The 27,285-nt window shown below is 39.3% G+C and overlaps 1 protein-coding gene across 3 annotated transcripts in view; it reads right to left on the bottom strand.

Moving 5' to 3' along the window:
• The window catches only part of PHF20L1 (PHD finger protein 20 like 1), a 56,642-nt gene extending 30,773 nt beyond the window's left edge, over positions 1-25,869 (bottom strand). Inside the window, exons 1-9 of one of the 3 annotated variants that reach the window (XM_032180801.1) lie at positions 25,774-25,869; positions 24,575-24,680; positions 15,634-15,805; positions 15,399-15,483; positions 14,500-14,588; positions 11,708-11,770; positions 7,993-8,200; positions 7,206-7,331; positions 1,565-1,647 (exon numbers count right to left, since the gene is read on the bottom strand). In XM_032180801.1, coding sequence (XP_032036692.1) covers positions 1,565-1,647; positions 7,206-7,331; positions 7,993-8,200; positions 11,708-11,770; positions 14,500-14,588; positions 15,399-15,483; positions 15,634-15,805; positions 24,575-24,657 — 909 coding nt within the window. In that variant the 5' untranslated portion in view covers positions 24,658-24,680; positions 25,774-25,869. Of the gene's footprint in view, positions 1-1,564; positions 1,648-7,205; positions 7,335-7,992; positions 8,201-11,707; positions 11,771-14,499; positions 14,589-15,398; positions 15,484-15,633; positions 15,806-24,574; positions 24,681-25,773 lie in introns of all 3 variants that reach the window. The other 2 variants (XM_032180802.1, XM_032180804.1) reach the window with 2 other exon arrangements.
• Positions 25,870-27,285: the final 1,416 nt, after the last annotated feature.

Below are 27,285 nucleotides of genomic sequence, written 5' to 3'. Positions count from 1 at the left end.
GGTTTCTCTTTTTAGTTAGAAGTGAAGGCATATGACATTTTGGATTTTGATGCCTCTTTAAAAGAGCTTAACCAGTATTTCAAAAAATTATTATTTTTCAGACCATTAGCATGTAAACAATGACAGAGACATCCTTTTTTTTAATATCTAATCAACAAAACAGAAACAGCCGAGTTACTATGTCTAAGAAGTAACAATTTTTTTTCTTTTTTTTCTTTTTTTTTTCTTTTTTTTTTTTTTTAGTAAATATGCACTGTAGTTTATACTGTTGCATACACAGTCTATGTAAACCACAAAGTCCCATTCATCTTAATGGGATTCTGCATGTTAAGATTTACATTGTAATGATTCTTCCAAAAAACAACATGCTGTAAGCCATTTCACAGTTTTTTGCACATTGAAGATATCACACACAGTAGCAGTAAAACCATAGCATATTTAATATGCAAAAATTTGAGAAATGGAATGTCATGTCAATACACTGTAAACCTTTCTGCAAAGTATCAGTCAATGCATTGGCACCGTAGTGGCTCGTACAGCCGTTACGGTGACAGCATTAAAAACAGAAAATCATGTTCCATTGACAAAACTCGCATCCAATGCAGCATCAATGGAAAAACCACAGCAATGCAATTATGTTATCAGCTCTAAAGAACCAGTACAACCAAAATATCAAATAAATTTTGGGGTAGGGACTATTCAGAGTGTGCCGGGGCTTAAGAAAAGAAGTGCTCTTTTAAGAAGTGCGGGCAGCAAGGCTATTTTATTCAAATACTACTTCTAAAGAAAAATGAAAATGAATACAAAAAAGCTGTATTAAAACTACATTAAGGCTCTGATTTAAAACCATTGGAAAGCAAAGATGTCCTGAATCAATACTACCGTTCATCCTTAGCTTGTTTTACCATGCTTAGGCATTCAGCCCTTTTAATGTGCAAGATAATGCACAACTCAGAGTCAAGCAATGCCTGAACAAAATGGAATAAGCCAAAGATAAAATGGCAGCTTTCAGGTCCTGCAAATATGCAGGTTTAAAAATCAGACCCTTAACATTATTTAAAATGTTTCTTTTTTGTATTTATTAAAATACACACCCTTGCAAAATGTATGGCTCATTGAGCAGTTCATAAAACACATACAAGCCTACAACACCAAATTCTTACAATATAAAATAAGCTTCTTATAAAAGAAGTTCTACTTGATGTCAAAAACCCTGTTTCAAACACAAATTGAATTTGTGTAAGGGCCTTCTCCTAAGCTAGTCACGGTTCCAGCTACAAATCTGGACCTCGGGATGCTGGCCTCCTAGCATTTGCTGCATGGAGGCCCCACTTATTTTTGTTGCAGAAAACTAACAGAACCTCATTGCTAAAATTAAGATTAACACCGCATTTTGAGACAATTAACTTCCATACTTCTGGCTCTGCCAGAATTGTAAACATAAGGTCAATTTTCAGTTCCCTATTGTATCTGAAGGGGAAAATTTCAATGTTGTAAGTACTATATCTCCATGGCACACTCCAGTGGGAACCTTGCAAAAGAATCAAACTCTACCATTTCATACCTGCTCCAGGACTGGAGCTGTTTCTTTGTTGCCTTCCTTTTTTTCAGCACCATCTGCAACAACGGCTTTGGATGCCAATAAACCTTCGAAGAAAAATTGCAGAAATGTTTAGTTAGAAACTTGCAATAAGGATTTGTGGAAAACAGAGAAATTATGAGACAAGAAATATGGTCTGCTTGTATCTACAACATAATTCTCCCCGAAACAGCTCAACACAAGGCTAAACGCTTTAATTAGAAGAAAACAGGTTGCTAACATGATGAAGTATTTCTCTGGCACTTCCATGAGCAAGATGAAAAGCAATCAATTGTAAAAATAACATCTCACCATCCACTTAAAGCCCAAGCGCTCGAGTTTTAAAACCAAGGCTATGTTACTTAAACTTTGAAAGACCAAAATAATTTATAATCCTCTTCTACCACTCTCTTTTCCAGTCTTTAAGAAATTCCCATCAGAATTTGTACTACGTCTACTTAACTCTATTAAATGCATGCAAACCTTGCTTAGAACAGAACAAGAGATTCAGTTTCCAAATTAATATTCTTGGCAGTGGAGCTCTGAAGTTACCTCAGTAGCAAAAACCATATTGGGAACAAATATATCAGCATACGATTATTTCCTTAACGAATTCCTATTCAGTATCACTACTACTGATAAAAGGGAAGTTAACATCAATATGAGAATAATTGTTAGAAATAAAACTGGTTAAAAATAAAATTGGCTACATTGGCTAGAATCATAGAATATCCCAAGCTGGAAGGGACCCAGAAGGATCATTGAGTCCAACTCCTGACACCACACAGGTCTACCCAAAAAATCAGACCATATGTCTGAGAGCAGTGTCCAAAAGCTTCTTAAACTCCGACAGGCTTGGTGCCGTGACTATGTCCCTGGGGAGCCTGTCCCAGTGCACAAGAACCCTCTCAGTGAAGTACCTCTTCCTGAGACCCAGCCCAAACCTCCCCTGCCTCAGCTTGACACCATTCCCATGGTTCCTATCACTGGTGACTAAAGAGAATGGATCGGCACCTGCCACTCCACTCCCCCTTGTGAGGAAACTGTAGGCCATGATGAGGCCTCCCCTCAGCCTCCTCTTTTCCAGGCTCAACAGGCCCAGTGACCTCAGCCACTCCTCACGTCTTCCTCTCTAAGCCCGTCACCATCTTTGTAGCCCTACACGCATAGGGGTAGCTAATTCTACTTCACACACTAACTTCAATTATTTGACTATAAGTGGAAAATTCTATGTCATAAGACAAAGCAGAACTGCTAAACATCTGAAAAATAAGAATATAAATTGAAGTTGCCATTATAATCCTGGGAATATCAGTATTGGGGGGTGGAGGATTTAAGTCCTCAAACTTGAGCTGAAAGACTAAGGGAGATAAGGAAGAAATTCTGTTGCATTCCGTGAAAAATTGGATATGCTCAAAATTAATTTACAAAATACAATGGCCGAGAAATTACACACTAGTGAAGCCAGGGTTCTCAGGAAATGTGCGTGACACTGAAATGTGTTAGCTCTCTGCTGAAATACCACGTTGTTTTCTATGGACTTTTTTTCCCTAGTGTTCCACAAGAATAAAAGGCACTTTTTTTTCCTTCACTTTTTACATTCCATGAAGTCATGCTGAAAAGCAGTTATGTTTTAAGTAAACTTTTCAGAACACCGTGTGTATAATAAGAGATGCAAACCAATTGACTTTACCACTAAGTAAGTTAACTGCAAAGTAGAAACTTTTTAGCTCCATTATATTAATGCAAACATTATCAGTTAAGATTTAACATTGGGCCTCACAAAAATTTCATAACCTTTCCAGAAAAAAAGAAAGAGATAATTACCCTTCATGATGTACTACACACATCCTAAACCATTTGTAACTAGCTCCCTTTCATGCAGTCTTTTTTTGATTTCTATGCCTGCCTTAACAGAAACACCCAAAGTATAAAAAATGTGTTTTTAAGAAAACTACTATTGCTTAATTCTTTTAAAAGCTTTCTTAGATGAATCAAAATACTGTCCATATCAATGTATCTGAAGACGGTTTCCTGTCTGACAGTGCTTAAACGTGTCAAAAGCAAGAATGACTCACATACATTACACGATCATTTTTATTTCTAGCTAGATGCTTGGTGCCCAGCAAGTAAACCCATGAAACCAACCTAAATTGTCAGACTTGTTAATGTATTTCCCTTATTTCCTTCTTCTCTATCCTATCAGGCATCTCTCTAACCAGTCAGCAAGCCTGTGCAATGACAAAACAATTAACTCCAAAGCTTCTGGAGCAGCAGAACTAACTGCAAGTTCACCATCTCTGGTCAGTAACAACATGTACAAAAAAAAAGTACAAGGTGGTAGAAGTGTTTTGTTCTCACTGCAGATGTTCTTCTAGGTATCAGTACAGTAGCAGGAGAGGTGGAAGCAAGCACTCCAGAGGCAAAAACTAATTAGAGAAGACATTAATACATGCTTAGCAGAAGATTTTCTTCGCCTTAGGGAAATGTGATTTCCCTCAGTAGTGAAAGAAAAAGAAGCATAGGGAACGATTTTATTTTATTAAACAGTGAACAGAGAACACCAGGAACTGATGCAGCTCTTGGGGCAGACAGAGAGAACCTCCTGCAACAAATACTAACTGCTGAATTTAAATTTAAATCCAGAAAAAGAGTTCCTTTCAAGCAGCTGCTTACAGCCACCTCATTTGCTCTATGTTCCCAGTGCAGTCACATAATCACAGAATCACAGAATTTCTAGGTTGGAAGAGACCTCAAGATCATCGAGTCCAACCTCTGACCTAACGCTAACAGTCCCCACTAAACCATATCCCTAAGCTCTACATCTAAACGTCTTTTGAAGACTTCCAGGGATGGTGACTCCACCACTTCCCTGGGCAGCCTGTTCCAATGCCTCACAACCCTTTCGGTAAAGAAGTTCTTCCTAACATCTAACCTAAAACTCCCCTGGCTCAACTTAAGCCCATTCCCCCTCGTCCTGTCACCAGGCACGTGGGAGAACAGACCAACCTCCACCTCGCTACAACCTCGTTTGAGGTACCTATAGAGAGCGATAAGGTCGCCCCTGAGCCTTCTCTTCTCCAGGCTGAACAAGCCCAGCTCCCTCAGCCGCTCCTCGTAGGACTTGTTCTCCAGGCCCCTCACCAGCTTCGTCGCCCTTCTCTGCACCCGCTCAAGCACCTCCATGTCCTTCTTGTAGCGAGGGGCCCAAAACTGAACACAGTACTCGAGGTGCGGCCTCACCAGAGCTGAGTACAGGGGGACGATCACCTCCCTAGCCCTGCTGGTCACACTGTTCCTGATACAAGCCAGGATGCCGTTGGCCTTCTTGGCCACCTGAGCACACTGCTGGCTCATATTCAGCCGACTATCCACCATCACTCCCAGGTCCTTCTCTGCCTGGCTGCTCTCCAACCATTCCTCTCCCAGCCTATAGCTATGCTTGGGGTTATTGCCACTGCGTAAGGAATGTTTTCCTTTCAGCTACTGTTTTATGATTCTTTTGTAGCCACTTTGATAGGTAGGCCAGCATAACCCAGAACCTTCCTTCAAATCATACACTAAAGCTCATCCTAGAGATCAATGACAACGTACAGATATTCAAGCACAGGAAATAAGCATGTAGGCAAGAGAAAATTTAGTCACCAATAGTCACATCTTCAATATGCTTCATTATAAGCAACAGTAAAAAAAAAAAAAAAAAAAAAAAAACACAAACACCACTATTACTGCAGAAGTGTGGTAACTAGAGAACAGTTACACAGAGTAACTACCAAGCATGACAAATTTGATCTTGTAATTAAAGAATTAGTTCATTTTCATACAACAATAATATTATCAACTAGAAGAGTACACTTTCATGGCAACAAACAGGAAGTGCTTTGGAACTAATAAAGTCCACGGCAGTAAGGTGTATTCTGATTATTAATTTCAGTCTGTATGAGTCCATTAAACTTCAATTTTTCCTCACAATGTTCCTTAGGAAAGGAAAACCTTTCCACTGGCACAGAAAAATATCATTTCTAGAGCTACAGAAGTTTCAGCTAGTTTTGGTATCTTCTGCTACTAATGTTCCAAAGGCTATGGAAAGGAAATTTATCAGGGCTGTGTAATTCCGTATATCCCTCTCTCTCTAGAGATAAAAAAGAGAGAGAGATAAAATGTAATATACCATTAGCACATAACATAGCCTTCTACTGCTCAGGGCAGCAATTAAATTGGGACTTGATTCAGTATTTACACCATATGGGCAAAGGAGCACAGAAATGTGGCTGATCAATCAAGCATCCATTAACTAAACTCAGTACTAAATAAGAAGCCTTCCAGAAAAGGGAGTTCTGGAGGCTGAATATGAGTTTTTTTGAAGACCACTTCCTTTACACATTCCATATCGGGCCATTTAATTTATTTACTCCTTCAGCTTAAAATATTGATTGAAAGACACTAAAATGGAACCATACTCATAAGGAAACTGACTAAATATCCTCAGCAGCTGACCTGTGAAAGGTTGCATCAACCAAAACAAGTTGAGAAAAACAAAAACAAAACACCCTCATCTTAGTTTAGTAAACCAGGTTAATTTTGCCTTATTTCTTTAAATACAACTTTTTACATAAATGAGCTTGCCATAACTAACAAAAAAATTAAATCTCACCTGAAGCGTAGAACAGTTTGTCAGACTTCACACAAAACACTGTTTACTCAAAAAAACTGGAATGCATTTCTTGCCATCTGTCCAAGAGGCACTCTTAAGACAGGCTTCACAATTTTTTCACCTAGTTTTTGAATGTATTATGATACTTTCCCAGCCCAGGCACAAAGATATTACCTCACTCTAAGTACTGACATAATCAATACTGGAAACACACTTTGCGTACGAAGAGGCCTAGGGAATGAGGCACACAAATTGATATAATTTTTCTGTATTTAAGTTGATTTCCATTGAACTTTGGAAAAAAGATCATTTTTCAAATTTTAAAGATTACCTAGTATTTGATTTCCTGTTGTATAAAATATTTTTATAACTATATGTTTTCCTTTAATTCCTTTCAGTAATAAAGTGCTTGCCTTAGACATTGAAGAAAACCACAAAACCAAAACTTTTTAGCTCTTCATTGCTTCAGTTAGAAGGTTAGCATTGCATACTTTTACAGAACATACCGTAAACTTATCAGCAATAGTTTTACTTTATGGCAAAATGGATTATTCCACCCACTCCCCCCACCCCCCCAAAAAATTAATTTACAGTGGAGCTATGTTAACTCAAGAAAACATTAAGAACTTGTACAAACACCAAATTCACCCGATAGTACAGAAAATTGTGTGGCTGGAATCAAAACAAATACACATACTCAAGAAATTCAGAAGTTCAAAATGGTTACCTTTTCATAAAGCTAAAATCACACACACCAGCTCAAGTCAGAGACCATACTCTCAATTTATGAACAAGGTAGATTTTTATTACTTTATGTAATTACTTTAAAATTCTAAACAAGTAAAAAGACCGATGAATACCTGCCAGGTGGATATGCTTTTGTGGATCTACTTTAATACCTTATATGGAAGCATTTGTATTTAACTACATTAAAACACACAAAAAAAATATCAACAACAAAAAATATTTTACCAGTGATCTTGTTAAGACGAGCTCTCTTTGCCTGAAACGAGTTTCCTAGATTACTTTTCCTCTTGTGTGATAACGTGCTCTCTGCCTGTACAAAGGCCATCTTTGGAACATCCACTACAGGAAATCCTACTTTTAAACATAAAGAGAAATCTAAAACACACATTTCATTAACATGCAACCAAACACAAAATGTTTAATATTTCAGAACTGGTATTAGAATTAGAATATTGGAATTAAGAACCCTTACAGCTATTAGAAAATTGAAACTGGCATATTCTAAAGATTTAGTATTATACACTGATTCATTAGAGGTGGATTTGTCATTTTTACTCATTTTTGTAAGAAACGTAGTAATTAAAGACTTAAAATAAACAGATTCTTATCAAACCAGAAATCATTTCAGCCTTTCCTGAATATGGATAAATGATCAACACTGGATTTTTATTTATTTATTTATTTTTAACAGTGTTGAGGGTTCTCTCACAAGTAACAGAAGATCCAGGTATGTGAACCAGAGCACACAAAGCCATTCAAAAGATTGTGTTGTCCTCATTAGAGGTAGTCAGAATTTGTGCGCAAGGGATAAGTGCTGACCTAACTTGAGTTAACTGATAAAAATTATTTCTTAACTGATTAACACTGGGTATCATACCTAGCATCCTACTAATAAATGATACATACTCCTCTAGAAATACTAGTTATTACTTTATTGCAAAGTTAAAAACGTGAACTCTAACTCAATGGTACCAAAAAAATCAACCTTATCTTTTAAAGAATCTCTTTTTACCAAATGTGTCACTAGATGTAGGCTCCTCTTCCTTTTTTTGGACTTCCTGCATGATTGTAGAGGTTGAGGTTTCTTCCTTTTTTGAAGGAACTTTTAGCCATTTTCGATCCTCTTTATCCTTATTGCTGTTTGCGCTGGTTCTAGGTTTACTTCCTGCTTTGTTCTTGGCTGCTGCTGCAGCAGCAGCTTTGACCAAAGCTATCCAATCCTCCAAAAAGGAAAAAATAGTTTAATAAGTATTAAAAAGTGTCTTAGACTTCAATAGAAAATACTTATAAACCCCATGGAACTTCATTTAGAAGTGTTCATGAACAGTTGAATTTATTATTGCTACTACTCAAGGAGTGGTAAAAATTAGCTTCCCAAATTGCCTAAATAAACCTGAAGTTTTATCAGTATATCAATATGCCACATAGATAAAAAAGCAAAAAGAAAAATACCTTCAAAAGAACATTGCATAGGAATACTGGCTGCCGGCATTCTCTGCTACCTATTTTGTGTATCATAGCTTTAGAAACCCAGGAGCTCCCACACCCTAAACACTGCCCTTTTTCTGATACCTCCTGGTATGAAATACACCGTTGCTATTGTTGCTCTAATTTATGTTATTCAAAACTGAACTTGACTCAAAGCATAGTCCAGCCAGTTCCAGAACTGGACAGAGCTCTTCCTGAATTACACAGATAAAGCAAGGACAAGTCTTTACTAACTGTATCTGCATTTGCAGAGTAGCTGTGGACAGCGCTCTTTTTGTATTACAAGTTTCATTCAGTAATTTCAATGCGCTATAATACAACTGAATTTTAGAATCCATTTCTAAAGGTAATAAAGTATGATTTTGGATGATGTCTTATCTGACCATACACAAACATCTAACGAATGAACAGCAGAAGTTGCAGTCCAAATTCATCTACCTTCCAGCATGTATATGAAGTCGTTACCCTATAGTCAATGGAGAGAACCCCCAAGGCCCAGGCAGCTCTTTCCATGAGTCTGAAGTGATCAGACTTCTGTCCTGTGTCTCCTGAGTGTCAGGGATCAATCTGATTGCAAAAATTGTGTGTTTATCTTCATTACGAAAGTACTCGTAGAAATATTTTAACATCAAGGTATAGAGTTTTTCCATGGAGAAATGACGTGAAATGAAAATCAATAGCAATGTTCATCCTCTACCAGTAAGTATTATGCATATGAATGCAGCTTGAACATTGATGATTTACTACATTGCTACAAGAGCATTTTCAGATTTGCACTGACAAATATAAAAAAATGATAAGGATTTTTTGTCTTTTTCCCCATGAGTTTTACAAATAGTAGAACTTTTCTTCCAACTTTAAATTAACCGCATTTTACTCTGGAATGTTTCCTTGTTATGTTAACGTATGAGGCACCCAAAGCATCTTGACTTTTGCAAATCAATCTCGTTTCAACGTAACTTTTCTGTTCTACTGAGGTCTCTTTGTCTTCTTTGATGTACGAGAGCACAACACAAATTACTAAAAGCATTAATTTTGCTTGTGTTACGTTCTTCCTTTGCCATAACTTCATATGTACGTCATTGCATGTTATGCATTGTGTCAAGCTTAAACACCAGGAGGTTCGATGCCTCCAAAAATAAAGTCTTCCACAACTGAACTGCCAATGCAAGATGCATACACTCAATCTAGATAGTAGCAGAATAGTTTGGAAGCACTTTAGCAATGCTTGCAAAAAACAGGCAGCTACCAAAGCCATTTGGTGACATGCCAGCCACAAAGAGCGTCTCGTAACTGCCAGCTGCGTACTCAAAGACACACATACCTCTTTTTTGGCCAGGCAAAAAGAGCACACACATTAGCTCCAGTCCATCCAGAGCCTTGCCCATCCAGCAGGACAAAAAAACGATTGAGCTATTTGTGCTGGTGAGGAGTTAGGAGACCTGAGAGTGGAAGTCTTACACTGTACTCTGGCCAAGGGATGAAGAGGATCAGTAAAATGGTTGGAGCTTGGATCTTACGATGAAAGTGCATGAAAATAGCTTCTAAAGAGTCCTTTCATTTCCAGTCAAGCTAACGTACACTGAAATCAGAAACTTTCCAAAGAAGATTTCAAGCTTCGAGGACCACACTGGCTAAGTAACCTGCTTTTGTTCTAGTGCAACACGAAGGGCTTTAGTTTTTTTATTTCATTGTTCAGGTACTTTCCATAAGACACAGAGCTTACAAAGGATGGCAGAACACAACTATGAAACAAACAAAGCTTAAACATTCAGAAGCCACAGCAGACATTAGTTGTGGTGATACGTATTTTTACAGGTTAGTATTTAAAGATTAAACTCAGTGGAGAGAACCTTGAAAGGGGGAGTGGAAAAGGTGATCGCAAAAGGTCCCCTCCAACCTCAATTTTGTGATTCAGAGCTGGCTGAAGCTCAGTGGGTTCATTTTTTATTTTGGCTCTGCAGTACACATAAGCACTGAAGTGACACAGGTAATTCCTGTTTTTTTTTTTTGTTTGTTTGTTTTTTTAAACCTTGAACTCCATCTGAGCTGCACCTGTTAGGACTACCTAAACATCTGAGATGCTAAGGTGACCATTTCTTTCGAATAGCACAGTAATTACAAACATCTTCTTGAAGCAGTATCTTTTTCAGACTTTTTAAGAGAAAACAAACAGCGAGAGCCTAAAGCAGAGTGCATTCTGAAATCTATCTCAAGGCTGTCATAAAGCAACTACTGTCAATCACAAGAGCAGAACATGACGTACAATAGATATCACACGCTAGTCACCAAATTTTAATAGCAGGACTTGCTCCTGGAGCCTTCAGTTATACACGAAGCCAAAGATCCAAACAAGAATATATATTATAAATGAATAAATAAGCTCCTCCCAAAAAAAGTTTTTTCTATTTGTCCCTGGTGTCCTGATTTTGTCATTTTACTGGCTATGGTTTTGGAACTGCACCATCCAGCCTGATTTCCCATTTCCCATGGTATCTCACTCAAGTAAATGTTTTTCACTTACATATATTTTTGAAAAACTTATATTTTCTTTTTTTTTATTCTAAGATTCATCTTTCAAGCAAGCTGAGACAACTGCAGGAGAGAAGTAATGGGACACTGTAGTTAGAAGAAAAATCAGTACTTTATCACTAATGAGAAAAACTGTCATTATACTAATTAGATTCACTGAATCAAAGCACAAGAAATTGCACAATCAAGAAATACGTTAGTAGAAGTTTCCCAACAGCCTTGCACATTAATTAGCTAGGACACTTGCATTTTAAAGTATTCCCTTGCATAATCTTAAACCTGCAAAAGCGGGAATTCAAAAACAGAATCACTTCTAAAATCCAACCTTTGTGCCAGTAACAACTCACATACATCACTCTCTCTTCGCCTACCTACAGCCTAGGTGTAGCCTTCTCTGTAGTCCCACAAATTCAGCTGTTTTCCCTCTCCTGACACGCCACAATTTCCAGCTGCCACACATTCATACATACACATACATAAAACACCATCAACCTATTGACTGGCTGATTCCAAAGCAAGACTGGATTCCTTACCCTCACCTTTCAGATTCTAAAGGGTCTGCCCCACCTAGATCTTGGCTCACATTGTCTCCTGTCATATCTTCTTTTTTCCTCTGTCCCAATTGCAAATCCATGCTTTTTCCTCAGCTTCCTCTTCCTGTGTGCCAAGTCCCCTCCCTCTCCTTCAAACCCCTCCTCAAAACTCACTTCTTTTGGTTCGATTTCCGTCACTAATCTCAGCTCCGGCGCTATCTGCTCCCTCTCGCGCGCCTAATTACATCAAAGATAAAACAAAAAACATGAAACAGAAAAAGTAAGTTATCTGAATACTTTATATGTGCTCTAACAAGGGCAGTCTTAATATTCCCATCTTTTTTTTTTTTTTTTTTTTTTTTATTTTCCTCCCTATGCTTCTTTATCCACAATTCTGTGATTTCAATAGATTTGAGCTTCTCTGCAGAAGAAACCAACCTACAGTCTCATTGCATGGAACTACACAAATACTTCCCACTCTTCTTTGAAAACACTGTCTTTCCAGCCTCACAGCTAAGTCTTATGAAACACAAACATGTACTATAGCTTAAAAATGGCGTATGAGCATTAGTGTTTACAGACTCTTACTTTAAGACATGCTAAGCTCAAATAAAACTAGGTTTCTTGCTTTTGAAAATAGTATACCACTACTGGCACCAACACACTTAAAATTACTGACAGAATAAGTGTGCTGGCTTAGGCATTTGCTTCTGAAGAGGATAACCACTGTTCCTGTTCTGGTTCTGTTCAGTCACACACTTTTGGTTAGACAAAGAACTAAAATATTTAAGAGTAATATTCACATAAAAATGGATCTTTAATATCTTCTTATAAGTACGTTCTACCACGAATATTTACTTGCAAAGAATTTGATAGTCCTTATCTCTTTTCCTCCATCTAATCCAAATTCTGCGTGCTTAGCATACACATTCCAAATGGATCTTATATTTGTTAGACTTGTTAATGTTCTACATCTTAAAGTAGTATCTTAAGCATCTGCTTGCCTCCTGAAACGAAACTTCTCTTTGGAAAAAGACAAAAAAACATAGGTTTACATTAAGCATGAAGTGTTGAGTCTGCCAACTCCACTATGTTCCAAATCAAAATCTATTCCTGATTTTTTTCTTTTAAACCTAAATAATTTCCAGTAAATGTCATCTAAAAAATATGTAATGCATAAAATCAAAAACATTCATTAAAGTTCTAAGCCTAGGCAAAACTTGGTTTCAGATTATTAAATTTAAAGAACTTAGATCACATTTATCTTCTTATATACCACAAAAATATCGCAGAAGAAACATTTTTGTCATAGCACAATGATTAAATAGACGTTGTGGAAAGTTACTTTTGCCTTCAAAAGCTACAGCTTCATGCCTACCTTGAATTTTGGAGAATAAAATACTAGAACTACAATCAACTAGCAGTACAGAAAGCTTCCTTGTGTTGTTCTTACTTCAAGGTAGCTTTTAAAATTCTTAATCCTTCTTAAGAAGCATGAGTTTAGCTCATTTATTCTGTCTGAAGTCTTCACTGAAGCCATCTACTACTGAGATGCATGAGACTGACACCGTAAGTTTCAACCATTATGCAAAATTAGAGATAATAGATGAGCTGGACTAACACTAAGCATGTCTGGACACCAAAGCGGTTGCTAATCAACATCTGTAAGAAACTGATTTTAAGTTTTTTTAAACTGAAAACGCCTAGTGGTAGTAACCTGGGACTACACATGGCTCCTAGGACAAAGTGCAGGATCGAGTAAAAGACTTGATCACTGTCAAAGGACTGTTTTAGTTCAGTCAAAACCACACTATCCATGTTTGCCTTTTTATAAAGGAAAATGAAATACTCTAGCTTCCTAACTTAGTATCATATTGATTATTATTATTATTTTTAATATTTACATAGAGCTGCAGTAGTTATTGCAACACTACAGCAAGAAACCAGTGGCAGCGTGCCCATGGATTTCAGTTTAATCTCTTTAAGGAAAAGTACTTTATATGGTACAAGTGTTGCCATCACAATGTTACAATATTCTGTGTAGAGATGATCAACTCAAGTATACATCCACCTGCAACAGGTAGGCCAGAAATACAGAAACATTTTCAGGCCAATTATATTATCTATCTGCTTTTATCACGTAAGCAAAACACAGATAGTTACAAGAGTAATTATGAAATATTGAATTGTATTCCTCAAGTTAAAAGTTATAGTCTGAAGAAAATTGGGAGCAAATAAGAACAATCTTTCTATATATATATATTTTTTTTTATCTCAAATCGTTTCAGTGGACTAATTTCTCATTAAAGATGAGAACACAAGATAAACCCAACATCATTTCCACTGAAAGCATGCATCTGTTTTTGATGCTGTTTTTTGAGTAAAGATATGCCTAGTTACTCAATCATATCCTCTGCTTCACAGCCTTCTTCTGCTTCTGCTCAGCATTTCTCCTTCAACAGTGACAGGGCACTGTTCAGAGATAAAGAAATATTTATGTTAGAACCCCTAAACGTTTTGATACGGGGGAAAAAAATTACTGAACAGCCACGTTAATAAGAACACGTGGGCAAAAGTCTACCACTGTAGCAAACAAGAGGGTAAAAAATAATTAAAAAATAAATCACCAGCACAAACCACTGACAAGTAAAAGCTTTTTTTTCCTGAAAGGCCACAAGACAAAGGAGAATGTCTCTGGATGTCCCTGCTTTTGTGAACCATGCAAGACAAAACTCTGGGAACAGATTAGTCAGCAACAGAGTGTACAGCAGCTAGACGTATCAGATAAAGGCATGACTATGTGAGCAGCACACTCTGATATATCATCCATAAAATGGTGAAGCAAGACAGTACAGGCCCTACAATAAATATTAATCTAAAACTTGTTGTGCTAGACAACGTTCTTACGATCTCAAGATGTAAAAAATCACTATGAAACCTAACAAAAAGACGCCTAATATTCTTACCTGCCCTTTTGCATCCTCTGGCATAGATTTGATATGCATCCTCTTAAGACACCGAATAACACCATCATAGAACTGTACTGTGAACGTTCCTAGAAGAGGATTGATGGAATCACTATGAGTAGTTGAGAAACAGACAACTCATTACTATAAAAGCTTTATCAAAATACTTTGCAGACTATATGAAAAAGGTAACTAAATGTTATCTACAGGCTTAATCAAGAATTTTAAGAAAAATAAGACCCAAGCCCAATGAAACCCTGCTTTTACATTGCCACTCTTTGTCCACTTAGACACTTTCAACCACGTTTATGCTAACACAACACTTCTGCTCATAATTCATTGAAAGAATCAGGTAATATTTAAGCTGCCACACTAAGGTAAAAAAAATCAATTCACAATCAAATCCTCATCTGACTTTTACTTATGTTCACTAGAGATATTACCCTATTAAGAAGTACTGCATATAAATTAATTTGTTCTACTTCCCAATTCTCATTATTTTTACCTCATCAATTGAACTTTAAAAAGACCATTTCCTGAAACAATTAAGAAAATTTAAATCTGTCGAGAGTAGCCCAAATCAGCACCAAGTACACTATAACTATAGCACTATGCAAAAGATGTTTTGCCCAGCACTGAACAAGCATTGAGCATTTTAATCTTCCAGGATAAATTTCGATATTCTAACCTCAGATGGATAAAAGATGAACATATTACCTTTGACAGAATAGAAACATTTTCACCAGAATATTGAGGCAGTGAGGAAAACTTTACATGCATACCTTTTTATTGTTGATTTTGTGTTTGGCTTTTTTGTTTGTTTTGTTTTTAAGTTGACCACAGCAATGGTATAGCACATGCAAACAGTCCTTACCAGTGGACCAGAAATGAATACATACCCTCTTTATTAATTGCTTCTATCTTTGCTGGGTAATATCGACAGTCTGTCCAACGAGCTAGGACTTCTTCTCCAGGTTTAAAATCCTATTTTAAACAAACGGTATTAATACTTTGAACCTTTAGATTTTTTTCCAAAGACGACTTAAACATTTCATGCTAGACAGATTTAACGCAGGAAATCAAGTAGGACAGCTTACCAAAATGAGTCAAAAACAAAATACATGTGCCACTTACAACAAATTCTTCATCATCTTTCAGCCCTTCTTTCCTTAATGCTGGTCGCTCCAAGGGTCGCAACCTGTTGCTGTCCCAGTAAATCCACTCATCGTAGCGATGACTCCAACGTTCAAAATGGACTAACATCTTCCCCTCCTCATAATCTATCTTCTCTATACGAGATGGATACCTTGAACAACAAACGCACAATGGTAAATTCAGAATTTTTTTCTTTTTTTTTTTTCTTTTTTTTTTTTTCCCCTGTTTATTTTTCTTTATGCATACATCAGTACTTACATGACCATTCAAGAATTTATATTAACACCTTGCACTGGGAAATCCCCAAGCCTGAAAAAGGTCACGATACTAAGCTACATGCCATCCTACTATGAGTTTAAGAGCAATCTATACACATTAGTGATATTATCAGCTTCATCGCAGATGTAAACCTGAAACACCCACACTGACTGAAGCAGGCATTAGCAGTTTGTGTTTTAACAATTCTAAAACCTTTGTTTATTTGAAGCGAATGCCTGTAGCAGTTTTTGTTAACTTGGGGATAGGTAGAACATAAAATTGTTTGAAGAGTACGTCCTTTGCTTTTAACATATGAAGTGTTTCATTAAACTATCTGATTGATTTCAGACAAATCTGAGCAACTGATCAAACCCAGAGGTCAACAGAATACTTCTACCTAATGTAAGCTACTTATTAATTTGTAGATCAGCTTCAGTGAATGCTGCCATTAAATTTGATTCATATCAACTATGTTTTAGTAGTCATCTCTCTGCAACTGTGCATGCATTAAAATAAGTATGTCAGTTGAGGTATGGATCTTACTCTCAGCAAAGATGGTATGTGCTCCGCAGAACTTACCAGGGCTGAGCTGCAAGTCTGAGGCATCTAATTTGGGGCATGGCAAAGATGCAACCTGGATTCTAATTTGGGAACCATAAAATTTGAGATTACATTTTAAGGAAAAAATGGTGAATTTCTCTAACTTCATCAACTACTATTCTGTCCGTTTCTGTTTCACCGAAGTGATTTATTTAATAAAGCTGTAGTAGGGCAGCAAGTCACAAACTTACTACATTTTCCCCACCAAAAATCATTAGATTCCCTTACTTCCACTGTGAAATGCAGAGAAAACTGGAATGAGGCAGAATTCAGATCCTCCTACCCTTAACAAGAATATTGAAAGAGATTCAAAAGTGCAAAGAATCTGATGAAAAAAATGAATTTGTTTATCAAATTTTCTCCAGAGTTTATATTCTGGGTACCACAACAAAACAAGAAACAATTTCTTGTGTTCAAACAGCAAATATAATAGTAAAATAGAGGAAGTTACGGATGGCATAAAGGTAATAAAAAATGAATTGAAAAGAAAGGCCATAGCAAAAGGACAGCTGCCTTCCACTGTCATTAAGATGCAACCTGTTTTTCCAAACAAAATGCTGCTGTTGAGCAATAATAAAAGGGCAGAGCTTGAGCAACCAATTTCCAGTGCTACTGCACATTCCATTAGCCAGAAACGCATCTGACAGATACAGGAACCCTGACAACATTTTCCATTTCAAATATTTCTCTCCTAAATACTAAGGATGCTGATAAAGGAATGTTTAACACTATGTTCCAATTAAATATGGACATTTTCACAAAGTCCAGACTTTCCTTCTTTCCTGGTAACTACAAGGGAAAGGGCAGTTAAAGGGTGTCAAACTCAATTTGCTCCTTCAGCTTACTCATTTCTCCAGCCCTAGTTTTTCAGCTGCACTGATACATACAGCTTCCCAACATCTAAACTTCTCAAAAGTGCAGAAAGAAGAAAACTTTGATTTTCTAGGTTATCACTGCAACTACTTCAGCTACATCTTACTCTCAGATCAGAATGCATGGACTGTCAAACATCTTGTTGCATCTGTCTCATCCACACATTTCAGAAATGCAAAATATTTTCAGAGCCATCTCTCCAAGCTCCTAACATAGTTTTGCTAAAAAAACAACACCAAGATCTTAGCTTTAAACTTCAGACTCATTTCCCACCCCACTAACAAAAATCTTTTCACTGATAAGAAAAGAACTCCATTGGATATCTTTCAGAGGAGCAACGTGATCAGCCTCCTTTCAACCTGCATAAAGCAGGTTGACAACAGTCAAAAAAGAGCAGTGAAACTGGAAACATATTTTATCAAAGCAGAAAGCAAAACCCATAGGTCAAAATAGGATGCCATTAGGGTTTAAGGAACTTCATTATGGTAAACTAGCATTCTGGTTTAACTTTTCTCTTCTTGAAGCCATGTTCAAAGCCAGCCACAAGACAGTTTCTCTGAGCCCTGACTGATGACACTTCCATCTCCCAAAGATCTCCAAGGAAGAGACCCCACAACCTCTCTGGGCAGCTTGTGCCAGTGCTCTGTCACCTGCAGAGCACAGAAGTACTCCCTGAGGTTCATGTGGAAGCTGCTGTGTCTCACTTCGTGCCCACTGCCTCCTGTCCTGGCACTGGGCACCACTGGAAAGAGCCTGGCTCTGTAATTTCTAAGGCAATTTATAGTTAACACAAGAAATGCATGAGTGACAACGTTACCTGAAACATTTCAGCGTAGAAGTAAAAGATGATATAGGAAGTATTTAATAGACTGAAGGAAAAACCCTTGAAAAGAGGACAGGGAGATCCCTTTGTAGGGATAAGAGCTGAAGCACACAAGCCCTGAAGCTGCAGCAGTGACACAGCAGACACAACACTGGCACTCTCACTCCACAGTCCGAAATCTCATGTTTACCAAATGCCAGCAAGAAGGGGATGCAGAACTATGGTTATGAAATTCAGCAACCATCAGCCGAAAGTCAGAATTCTCCTTTTTCTAAGCATGTGCACAGTAATAATTCCATTATGCCACTGTGCTACAGCAGTTCTATTGCTGTATTTTTTGTATGGCCACTAAGTTTAAATGGTCATCAGCAGTAAAACTGTCACTCCAAGCACTGTGAGCAGACAAAAACTGAGAGGATAAACCAGCGTAATATTGTATACTGTCCTGGAAAGAGAAAACTGATTATGAGGGAGGAAGCAAAACCCAGAATATAGTTTAGAGACAAAAATATAAGACTGAAGATAGCTTTAAGGAAAAATTAGCAAGCCAAGCATCAAAAGACTAATATATTGGAGAGACAGGGAGGTAAAATAAAAATAAAGGACAGCAAAGCTAACATCATTTAATAAACAAAAGAATGCAAAATATAAAGTCTCATTAGAGATGACTCAACAGAGAAAATCCAGGACCAGGTCTGTTCATCTTTAAGAAATATAGTTTTTCCTAACAAAGACTTCTAAAAAACAACCTTGCACTTAAGTCCACAATATTGGTTTTACATACCTAAAACTTCTAATAATCATACTACCATATGGTGACTTTATTCCAATAATTTATGCTTCTTCAATGTATGCTAGGATCATAGGATCATAGAATGGCTTGGGTTGGTAGGAACCTTAAAGATCATTCTGTTCCAACCCCCTGCCATGGGCAGGGACACCTCCCACCAGCCCAGGTTGCCCAAAGCCCCATCCAGCCCAGCCCTGAACACCTCCAGGGGTGGGGCATCCACAGCTTCTCTGGGCAGCCTCTTCCAATGCCTCACCACCCTCACAGTGAAGAATTTCCTCCTCATATCTAATCTAAATCTCCACTCTTTTTAGTTTAAAGCCATTCCCCCTTGTCACTACACCCCCTGACAACGAGTCCCTCTCCAGCTTTCCTGTAGGCCCCCTTTAGGCACTGGAAGGTTTTTATAAGGTCTCCCCGGAGCCTTCTTCAGGCTGAAGAACCCCAACTCCCTCAGCCTGTCTTCGCAGGCGAGGTGCTCCAGCCCTCTGAGCATCCTTATGCTCTGGACTCATTCTAGTATGTCCGTGTCCTTCTGGTGCTGGGAACTCCACAGCTGAATGCAGGGCTCCAGGTGGGGTCTCACGAGAGCAGAGTACAGGAGGAGAATCCCCCTCCTCACCCTGCTGGCCACAATTAGTGGTTTCAAGCTGAATAAATCCAAAACCTGCATTCAACTCCAGCCCTCAGAGATGGAAGATTTAGCAAATCTCTGAACTACTCAAGCTATGTATGATTGGTCATTAGGCAAACCAAAAATAACTTCGTATGGATTTAGCAACAAGACACTATCCTTGATATTCACTAAATTTAGCCACACAATGTGCCACACGTGTAGAAACAGGAATATTTCACAATGCTGATCCCATAGTGGAAAAAAAAAACAAAGAGCATACAAATTACAGAATTTACTATTGCACGTTTTTTGTTGCACAGGAAGAGTCTTCTGGCATTACAGTTTTTCTACTTTTACTGAAAAAATAAACCCCCAAATACGAGTGTTTCAGAGGCAAGTATGTGTTTCCTGCCCATAAGAGACAAAATGGCAGCAACATTTTCAATACCAGGTTTTTAAAGCACATACTCCACACCGAGGAATCAGAATGAATTTGATATACAGGGCAGATTTGCCAAATTTCATCCAGAACAAACTGTAAGAGTACAACTGACCTGCATAATACACTCTAAAATATTGAGAAAGTGGTCTTTATTTTTACGGAAAAACCACTACCACACTCCAGCTCATTAATGAAAGTGTTGTTCCTGTGGTAAGGAATAACCTGCAAGGCTTGTTGGTTGATTGTTTTTTTTTAAAATAGCGTGCAGGCATGCTGGAAGTAGCATTTCATAATCCCGAATAAAGTTTCATCCAAATATTTTTGTTCTCATTTTTTAAAGACAGAGCAGGAAAACCATTACCAGCTAACAACCTCTGCACAGTTTATATATTGCATGTTCTCCAGGCTCAGGTTCCAGAGATTCCACCTTGTAGGAATTCCCTAACATTTCTGTAAAGCTGTTAAACTTAGAAAATTTACAGTACGAAGCACAGGAGTGAAAACAATAATGCTCCAACATCCAAACATGAATAAGTAATGGGAAAACTCCCAGTTTTCATTTCCTGACGGTATAAAAATTCCCATTTTTTCCAATCCACACAACACATCAGTGGCCACAAGGGCAGTGTTTTTCATTTTTCTATCATCTTCCTTTTGACTCTTCAGAAGCGACCAACAAGCAGCAAATTACCCTGAGAAGCAACAAAACTGTTATTCCATACCATAAATATGGATGTAAAAATACTGTGTAATTTGCCTAAGTTAAATTACTTAAAGTAAGTCTAGAAACAGACACATACTTCCTGCCTTCACAATAATGGTATAAAAAGTGTTTCCTTCTGCCTCATCGAGGATAAAATAGCAAATGTGCTCCATTCTGACCTCTCCACAAATAGTCTTCCTGCATCTGAAAAGTCTGCAAAGCCTATTTCTACCTCCCCAGCTTCTAGCCTACATTATGGCAATACAAAGAAGAGCCTTCAGTCCTTTCAAATACCCCAAATACCCCAGTCAACTGAAATCCAAAGCAAGGACTGAAAAATAGGCAAAGACCTTCGTACTGGGGGAAGTAAATGAAGGAAAGTAAAAATAAAAGAAATAATGAAACATACCAAGTCAGATTGCTGTTATTCTGATAGCTAACCTATCTTGGTGAGCTGTTTCCATTCCAGATCTGCTGTAAGGGCCTATCCCACCTTCTTCACCTAGCTTACAACTTAGATTTTTACACAAAATTAATGGAAATTACTGTCTCAGAAAAATAACTTTTTCAAAGCAATACCTGGCACTTACAGGACAACCAGTAAAGAGCTGGAGGAACAGAATTCACAAGAATACAAAGATAGATCTATCTTTAAATACATCAACTTTACACATACCGTGTCCTACTCACGGGAAGTGACAGCTTTAGAACCATTCTCACAGGTGGGAACATACAGAGCAGCAGCTTTACTGCTGTTCCTTTTGTCTTGGCTGTGAGAGGTGGAGAGCACTTGTCCACGTCACTATTTATATAGGTTTGTAGGATAATTCAAGATGTAAGCAACCTCATAATTCTCCAGTCCAACCACCCACTCGAGGCAGGGTGAGATATGGGATCCCAAAGGTTGCCCAGAGCTTTATCCAGCCTTGAAAACCTCCAACCCTAAAGACTACACAGGCGCTTTGGGCAACCTGCTCCACTGCCTGAATGCCCTAATGGGGGAAAAATATTCTCCTTGTACCTAGGCTGAAACTTGAAGTGAGAGTTGTCTCTTGCTTTCTCACCACCCCCTACTGTGGAGAGCTTGGCTAAGTCTTCTTGATGATGTGTGTATGTCCACAAAGTCTGGTGGTGGGTCTCCTGAAGCATTCTGTTCTCCAACCTGAACATGACCACGTTCTTCACCTTATCCTCACAGGTCTTATCCTCCAGGTCCCTGATTACTTTTCATCTATCTAATAATTTTCTATTGACAGCCAATTCCATCTCACTACTTGCTGACAGATGCTCACATGGATTTTGTTTAGAGCTGCATTTCAGAGCTTGCTTTGCCAAATCCAAATTTAACAAGTGGTACAAACTCATTATCTCAGGTGACCTCCCCTGAAACAGCATACCGTGTTTTTTGGTTTCTAAGGAAGTAACTGCAGTTACCTCCAAAATGAAGCAAAACACCACCAAAAACACGCTCACTGACAGGCTGCCTTTGTTGATTTTTTTCCCCATGCTTTCTCCTGCTTGGTACTTGCACATGCCAAATGACATCAGTGACCCAAACACTTCTTCATGTAAACGTGCCTTTTTTTTTTTTTAAGCAATAAATAGTCCAGGTACACAAGATCATCTCCAAAATTTAAGAAATTCAAGCAGAACACTAGATTTCATGAGGTGAATTTAAGCAACTGCTGAAAATTTACCACCTGCAAAAATGTCTCAAAAAGCAAAACTCATATAGCAAAACTTTACTAATTCTGTTTCTCTACAAGCATTTCTTGATTAACGTTTAAAATTTATTATTATGGACATCAGGTCTTTACACGACAGAAGGCTTTACGAAAAATGAAAAGAATGAAACCCCTTTTATATGCTATTTTTGAGCAAGTGTTTATCTCACTTTGCTGCTTGTACAAAGAAGAAGGAGCTAAGCTATATTATTGCTCTTCATTTTCTGCTTTGTTAAAAAAAAAAACACAATGATTTCATATAAGCCAAGCAACTTTGTTTTCTTTGGAGTATGTTCTATTTCTGCATGCAGATGAGGGGACCGCATACAGCTTATATATAGAAAGGATTTAAAAAACATCCACCACCCCCTTATGCAACAGTTAAACAGCTAAGAGTGTGTCACCCTAATAACAACGCGACAGTAAGCCTTCTCTAGCAAGCTCTTTGGTTATGTGCATGAATGTTATTTCAGTTGACAAAGAGCCCTGTTTTAATTGCTACTGTAACTGCAAAAAATTAATATTAACTTCCTGCTCCCATGGCATCACAGATGTTTACACACACGTAAAACTTGGCCTGCCTACCTGCTGGTCCAGATGGCAAATCGGTTCCTAGAAAGTTCAGAATAAATCCTACTCTGCCTGAAAATAGCAAGCACTCAGCTGTTTGCCACAGGTCTGCCACATGGTCATACAAACCACGCACAAAAGTACTCCAGAACTGACTTGGGACCCTTCCTTGTGGAAGAGCTGGACAGATCTAATACAAACTATATGCTGGGGATATTCTGCATCTACCTTTGATACAATTAAGCTGAAGCTATTTCTACATACTAACATTTGTTACCTTGTTATATTAGCCAGTTACTTTTGTCACAGGAGGTTTTAAAAAAGGATCTAATAAAGTTATATTGTTTTTATACCACTATTCAGTTTCCTGATCTTGGCATTCAGTTAAAGAATCAGTCATTGAGCCCCCCCCGCACCCCCCCAGCAACAAATAAGAACAAGAACTGTTCTTTAAATCATATTTTCCTTTAGAAACTGCTTAGTAAAACAAATGCTTCTGCTGTAAAAACAAATGCTTTTCTGCTGTTTATTTGTAAGCCTACAAATAAATGTTTACTCCAGTAGTTACATGCTCTGTATAAAAAAGTTGGGTTAAATGTGTAAATAATACACATTTCTGTCACATACTTTGGAGTTAGCAGGATCAGATATTTACATGAACATGAGAATTCTCCAAAATCTTTTCATCAGAGAAGTGGGGCCAAGCTCTCACATCTCCTAGCACTAATCAGTCATTGACAGCAGCTAACAAAAAACTTCTGTATCAACTCCCAGTGTCATTAACTTTAACCAAGCCAGAGTTTTTTTCAGACTGAAATAGAATGGCCAGCACATCATGAAACTTGCATTAAGTAAAGTTTGGCTAAGAATTTGTCTTTCAAAACAATGACTCCTTTGACAATACATGTGCCATGTAGTGGGGTCCTCGTGCCCCACTATTGTGTGTCCTACATTTCCATTTTATACTCTTGGCTTTTACAAAATGCTTGGATGCTGCAGAGGCTCAGTTCTAAGCACGTTATTCCTCCGGCTGACTAATACAAATACAATCATACTTTACCTGTTCCATTAACTCTGTTTAAGGATTTTTTCTTTTTTTTTTTTTTTTTAGGCTATGTGAAGTACAATAACTGAACATGAAAATTCACTTGTATGCCTTCAAACTTAAAACAAAGCAAGCCTTTAGTGACAGAAGTTTGCCACATTAACACACAGAATCACGTTGTACACAACCCTGGCATTCCATGCTATGCTGGAAATGCTCTATGATTACTACAGCCACATAAGCAACTAAAAACAAACAAACTGAAAAAAAAAAACAACAAACAAAACAATGATGTTTTGTTTGATTTCTGAAGAGAGGATATTTTCCTAAAGCCTAGTAGTTCTAAACAAAATACTCAGACAGTCATAAAGTTCATATGTGAAACAGGCAATTATTAGGTGCATCATTTAGTTAGGCATTACAGTGTAAACAAAATAATTTTCCTCTTAACAAATACTGTGCAAGGTCTTCCATACCATTTTTGTAAATAATCCAGTGCCTCCAAACGAGCACCAATCTCAAATGTGATTCCAGGACGATTTGGAGGCTTTTTACTCATCTTGATACTTTCTTTTTCACTACCTTCAGAGGGAAAAAAAATATATATTAAAGTACGTACTGTTGTTTAAAATATGTCACTGACAACAAACACATGGCAGAAGTTGGAAACAGATGTGAAATTTGCATCCTGAGTTTCCATTAACTCACTTGGTTTTCAGAAGTGCAATCAAGTATGACAGAAAGCATTTAAAAAATTCACTTTTATTCAGATTTCTCCCCTCCCCTAAAAATAATCATCAACTTTAAGTCTACCTTAAAAATAATAATAATAATATTATTATTATTAATAATAATTTTGTCCATCTCTGAAGTGGTACTGCACATTTGTTGCTGTTTTTTGGAGCTTATCAATTACATAGAGTCTGCAGGGAAAATGACAAAGTTTACGGGGAATGCATATGGAAAGATAAACACGACCTAACAGATGAGTTAAGTCGCAAAAAAAAAAAAAAAAAAAAAAAAAACACCAAAAATAATTAAAAAAGGGAGGGGGGAGAGAAGCTATCTTCAACCTTTTTATGCAATCTTGAGTGTTGTCCTTACCGCTACGTAAGTTTCCCTCACAACTGCCTTTTAGTATTTCTGACAGCTCTGTCACTACTAGGAAATGTTTTTCTGCCCCACTGCTGTCGTTGTTATTGCGACTCCCCGAGCTCACTGCTTTCAAGACCAGGCTGGACAGGGCCTTGGCCAACCTGCTCTGGCGTGTGGCATCCCTTCCTACGACAGGGGGCTGGGGTTAGAAGACCTTTAAGGCCCCTTCCACCCCACACTACCCCATTACTTATTACCACGGAGCAGCCGGCGGGTGGGCAGCCTCCTGAGGGCTGCCAGCCTGCAGGGCCAGATCCCCCTGCAGAGGAACAGCCCCGGGCCCGCAGCCCTGAGCTCCCCCCTCAGCAAGGGGACCCGGGGCATGGTGGGGGGAGATCTCTGGCGCTGCAAGCACAAAGGGGGCTCGGCAGGGCGGGCCGGGGATGGAGAGAGCTGAGGGAAGGGAAGGGAAGGGAAGGGAAGGGAAGGGAAGGGAAGGGAAGGGAAGGGAAGGGAAGGGAAGGGAAGGGCCGCCGTGAGGGGCCCGCAGGAGCCCTGCGCCCCCCCCCTCCCTCCTTACCGCCTCCTCCGAGCCCCGAGGCAGCCGGCGGGGCTCCGGCGCCGTCCCCCTCAGGCCTCGCCCCCCGCCGAGGTGTCCGGAGCAGCGGCGGCAGCCGCCCTCACCCTCGCCCTCCCGCCCTCCTCTGCCTCCCTCACGGCCCCAGCCCCATCCTCCCCGCGCCCCGCCGCCGCGTCACCGCTCCGCGACGGCACCGCGAAGCTCGCCTGGGCGCCGCCATCTGCACCCCCCGCCCCTACCCCCGGCACGTGATCAAGGAGCAGCCACCGCCGCCTGACGAGGGAGGGGAGACAAAGGGAAGGAGCCGCGCGCATGCGCGGAGGTGGTGGTGGGGTGATTGACAGCTCGCTGCTGCCCCCCCCCCCCGAAGGGAGGCAGCGGGGGGAGGCTGGGGGTTGAGGCTGGGGGTGTGCTCTCCTAATTCACCTTTTTTTTTTTCCCCATTTTTTTTCCCTTTTTTCATTCGACTTTTTAACTTTTTTATTCTCTCCCCGTCCCACTGAGGTGGGTGCTTGGCTGCTGATGGCACCGACCCACCGCAACGCCCGCCATGAGGCCGGGGAGGCTCGAGGCAATGGTACACGGGAGCCTGCCCGGCTGGATTTGTACCCAATAAAGCTGGATTTGTATCCAGTAAAGCTGGATTTGTACCCAATAAAGCTGTTTCTTGCCAGTGCTGGTCGCAGCACTGACTTAGTCTCTTGCTTTCATGGTGTGTGTTAAACTACAGGGCTGCTGCTCAGAGCCTCTTGTCAGCCAGTGCTGTGCTGCTTATCAATTTGTTTCACTTTGCCTGGGAGGCCACTGATAAAAGCCCTGGCCTTGGGGCATGCCTGGCATTAGGGTCCTGTGTTGGTGCTGCCCCAGTGCTCCTGGAACCATCCTGGGGAGACAAATCAGCAGTTCCACCTTCCTCCTCTGCTCTGGGCTCACAGAATGACAATGGCTGAGGCTGGCAGGGCCCCCCGGGGTCCATCTGGTCCAATCTCCTACACAACCAGGGCTACCTACAGCAGGTCACTTAGGCCCACATCCAGGATGGTTTTTAAAATCTCCAAGGATGCAGACTCTACAACCTCTCTGGGCAGCCTATGCCAGAGCTCTGTCACCCACACAGCTCAGAAGTGCTGCCTGGTGTTTGAAGGGAGCCTCCTGTGTGCCAGTTTGTGCCCATTGCCTCCTGTCCTGGCACTGGGCACCACTGGAAAGAGCCTGGTTCCATCTACTTCGCACCTTCCCTTTGGTATTTGTACACATTGATAAGTTCCCCTCTGAGCCTTCTCTTCTCGTGGCTGAGCAGTCCCTGCTCTCACAGCCTCTCCCTGTAGGAGATGTGCTCAAGTCTCTTCATCCTTCTGGTGGCCCTCTCTTGGACTCCTTCTGATACATCCATGTTTGTCTTGTACTGGGAGGCCCAGAACTGGACACAGCACTCCACCTGCAACTTCTTCAGTGCTGAGCAGAGAAGAAGGATCGCCTTTCCTGACCTGCTGGCGATACTTAATGCAGTCA

The sequence above is a fragment of the Aythya fuligula genome, chromosome 2 (genome assembly GCF_009819795.1).
Source record: "Aythya fuligula isolate bAytFul2 chromosome 2, bAytFul2.pri, whole genome shotgun sequence".
Taxonomy (NCBI): domain Eukaryota; kingdom Metazoa; phylum Chordata; class Aves; order Anseriformes; family Anatidae; genus Aythya; species Aythya fuligula.
Note: the sequence above shows the minus strand (reverse complement) of the source record. Positions and strands in the feature narration are given on the sequence as shown.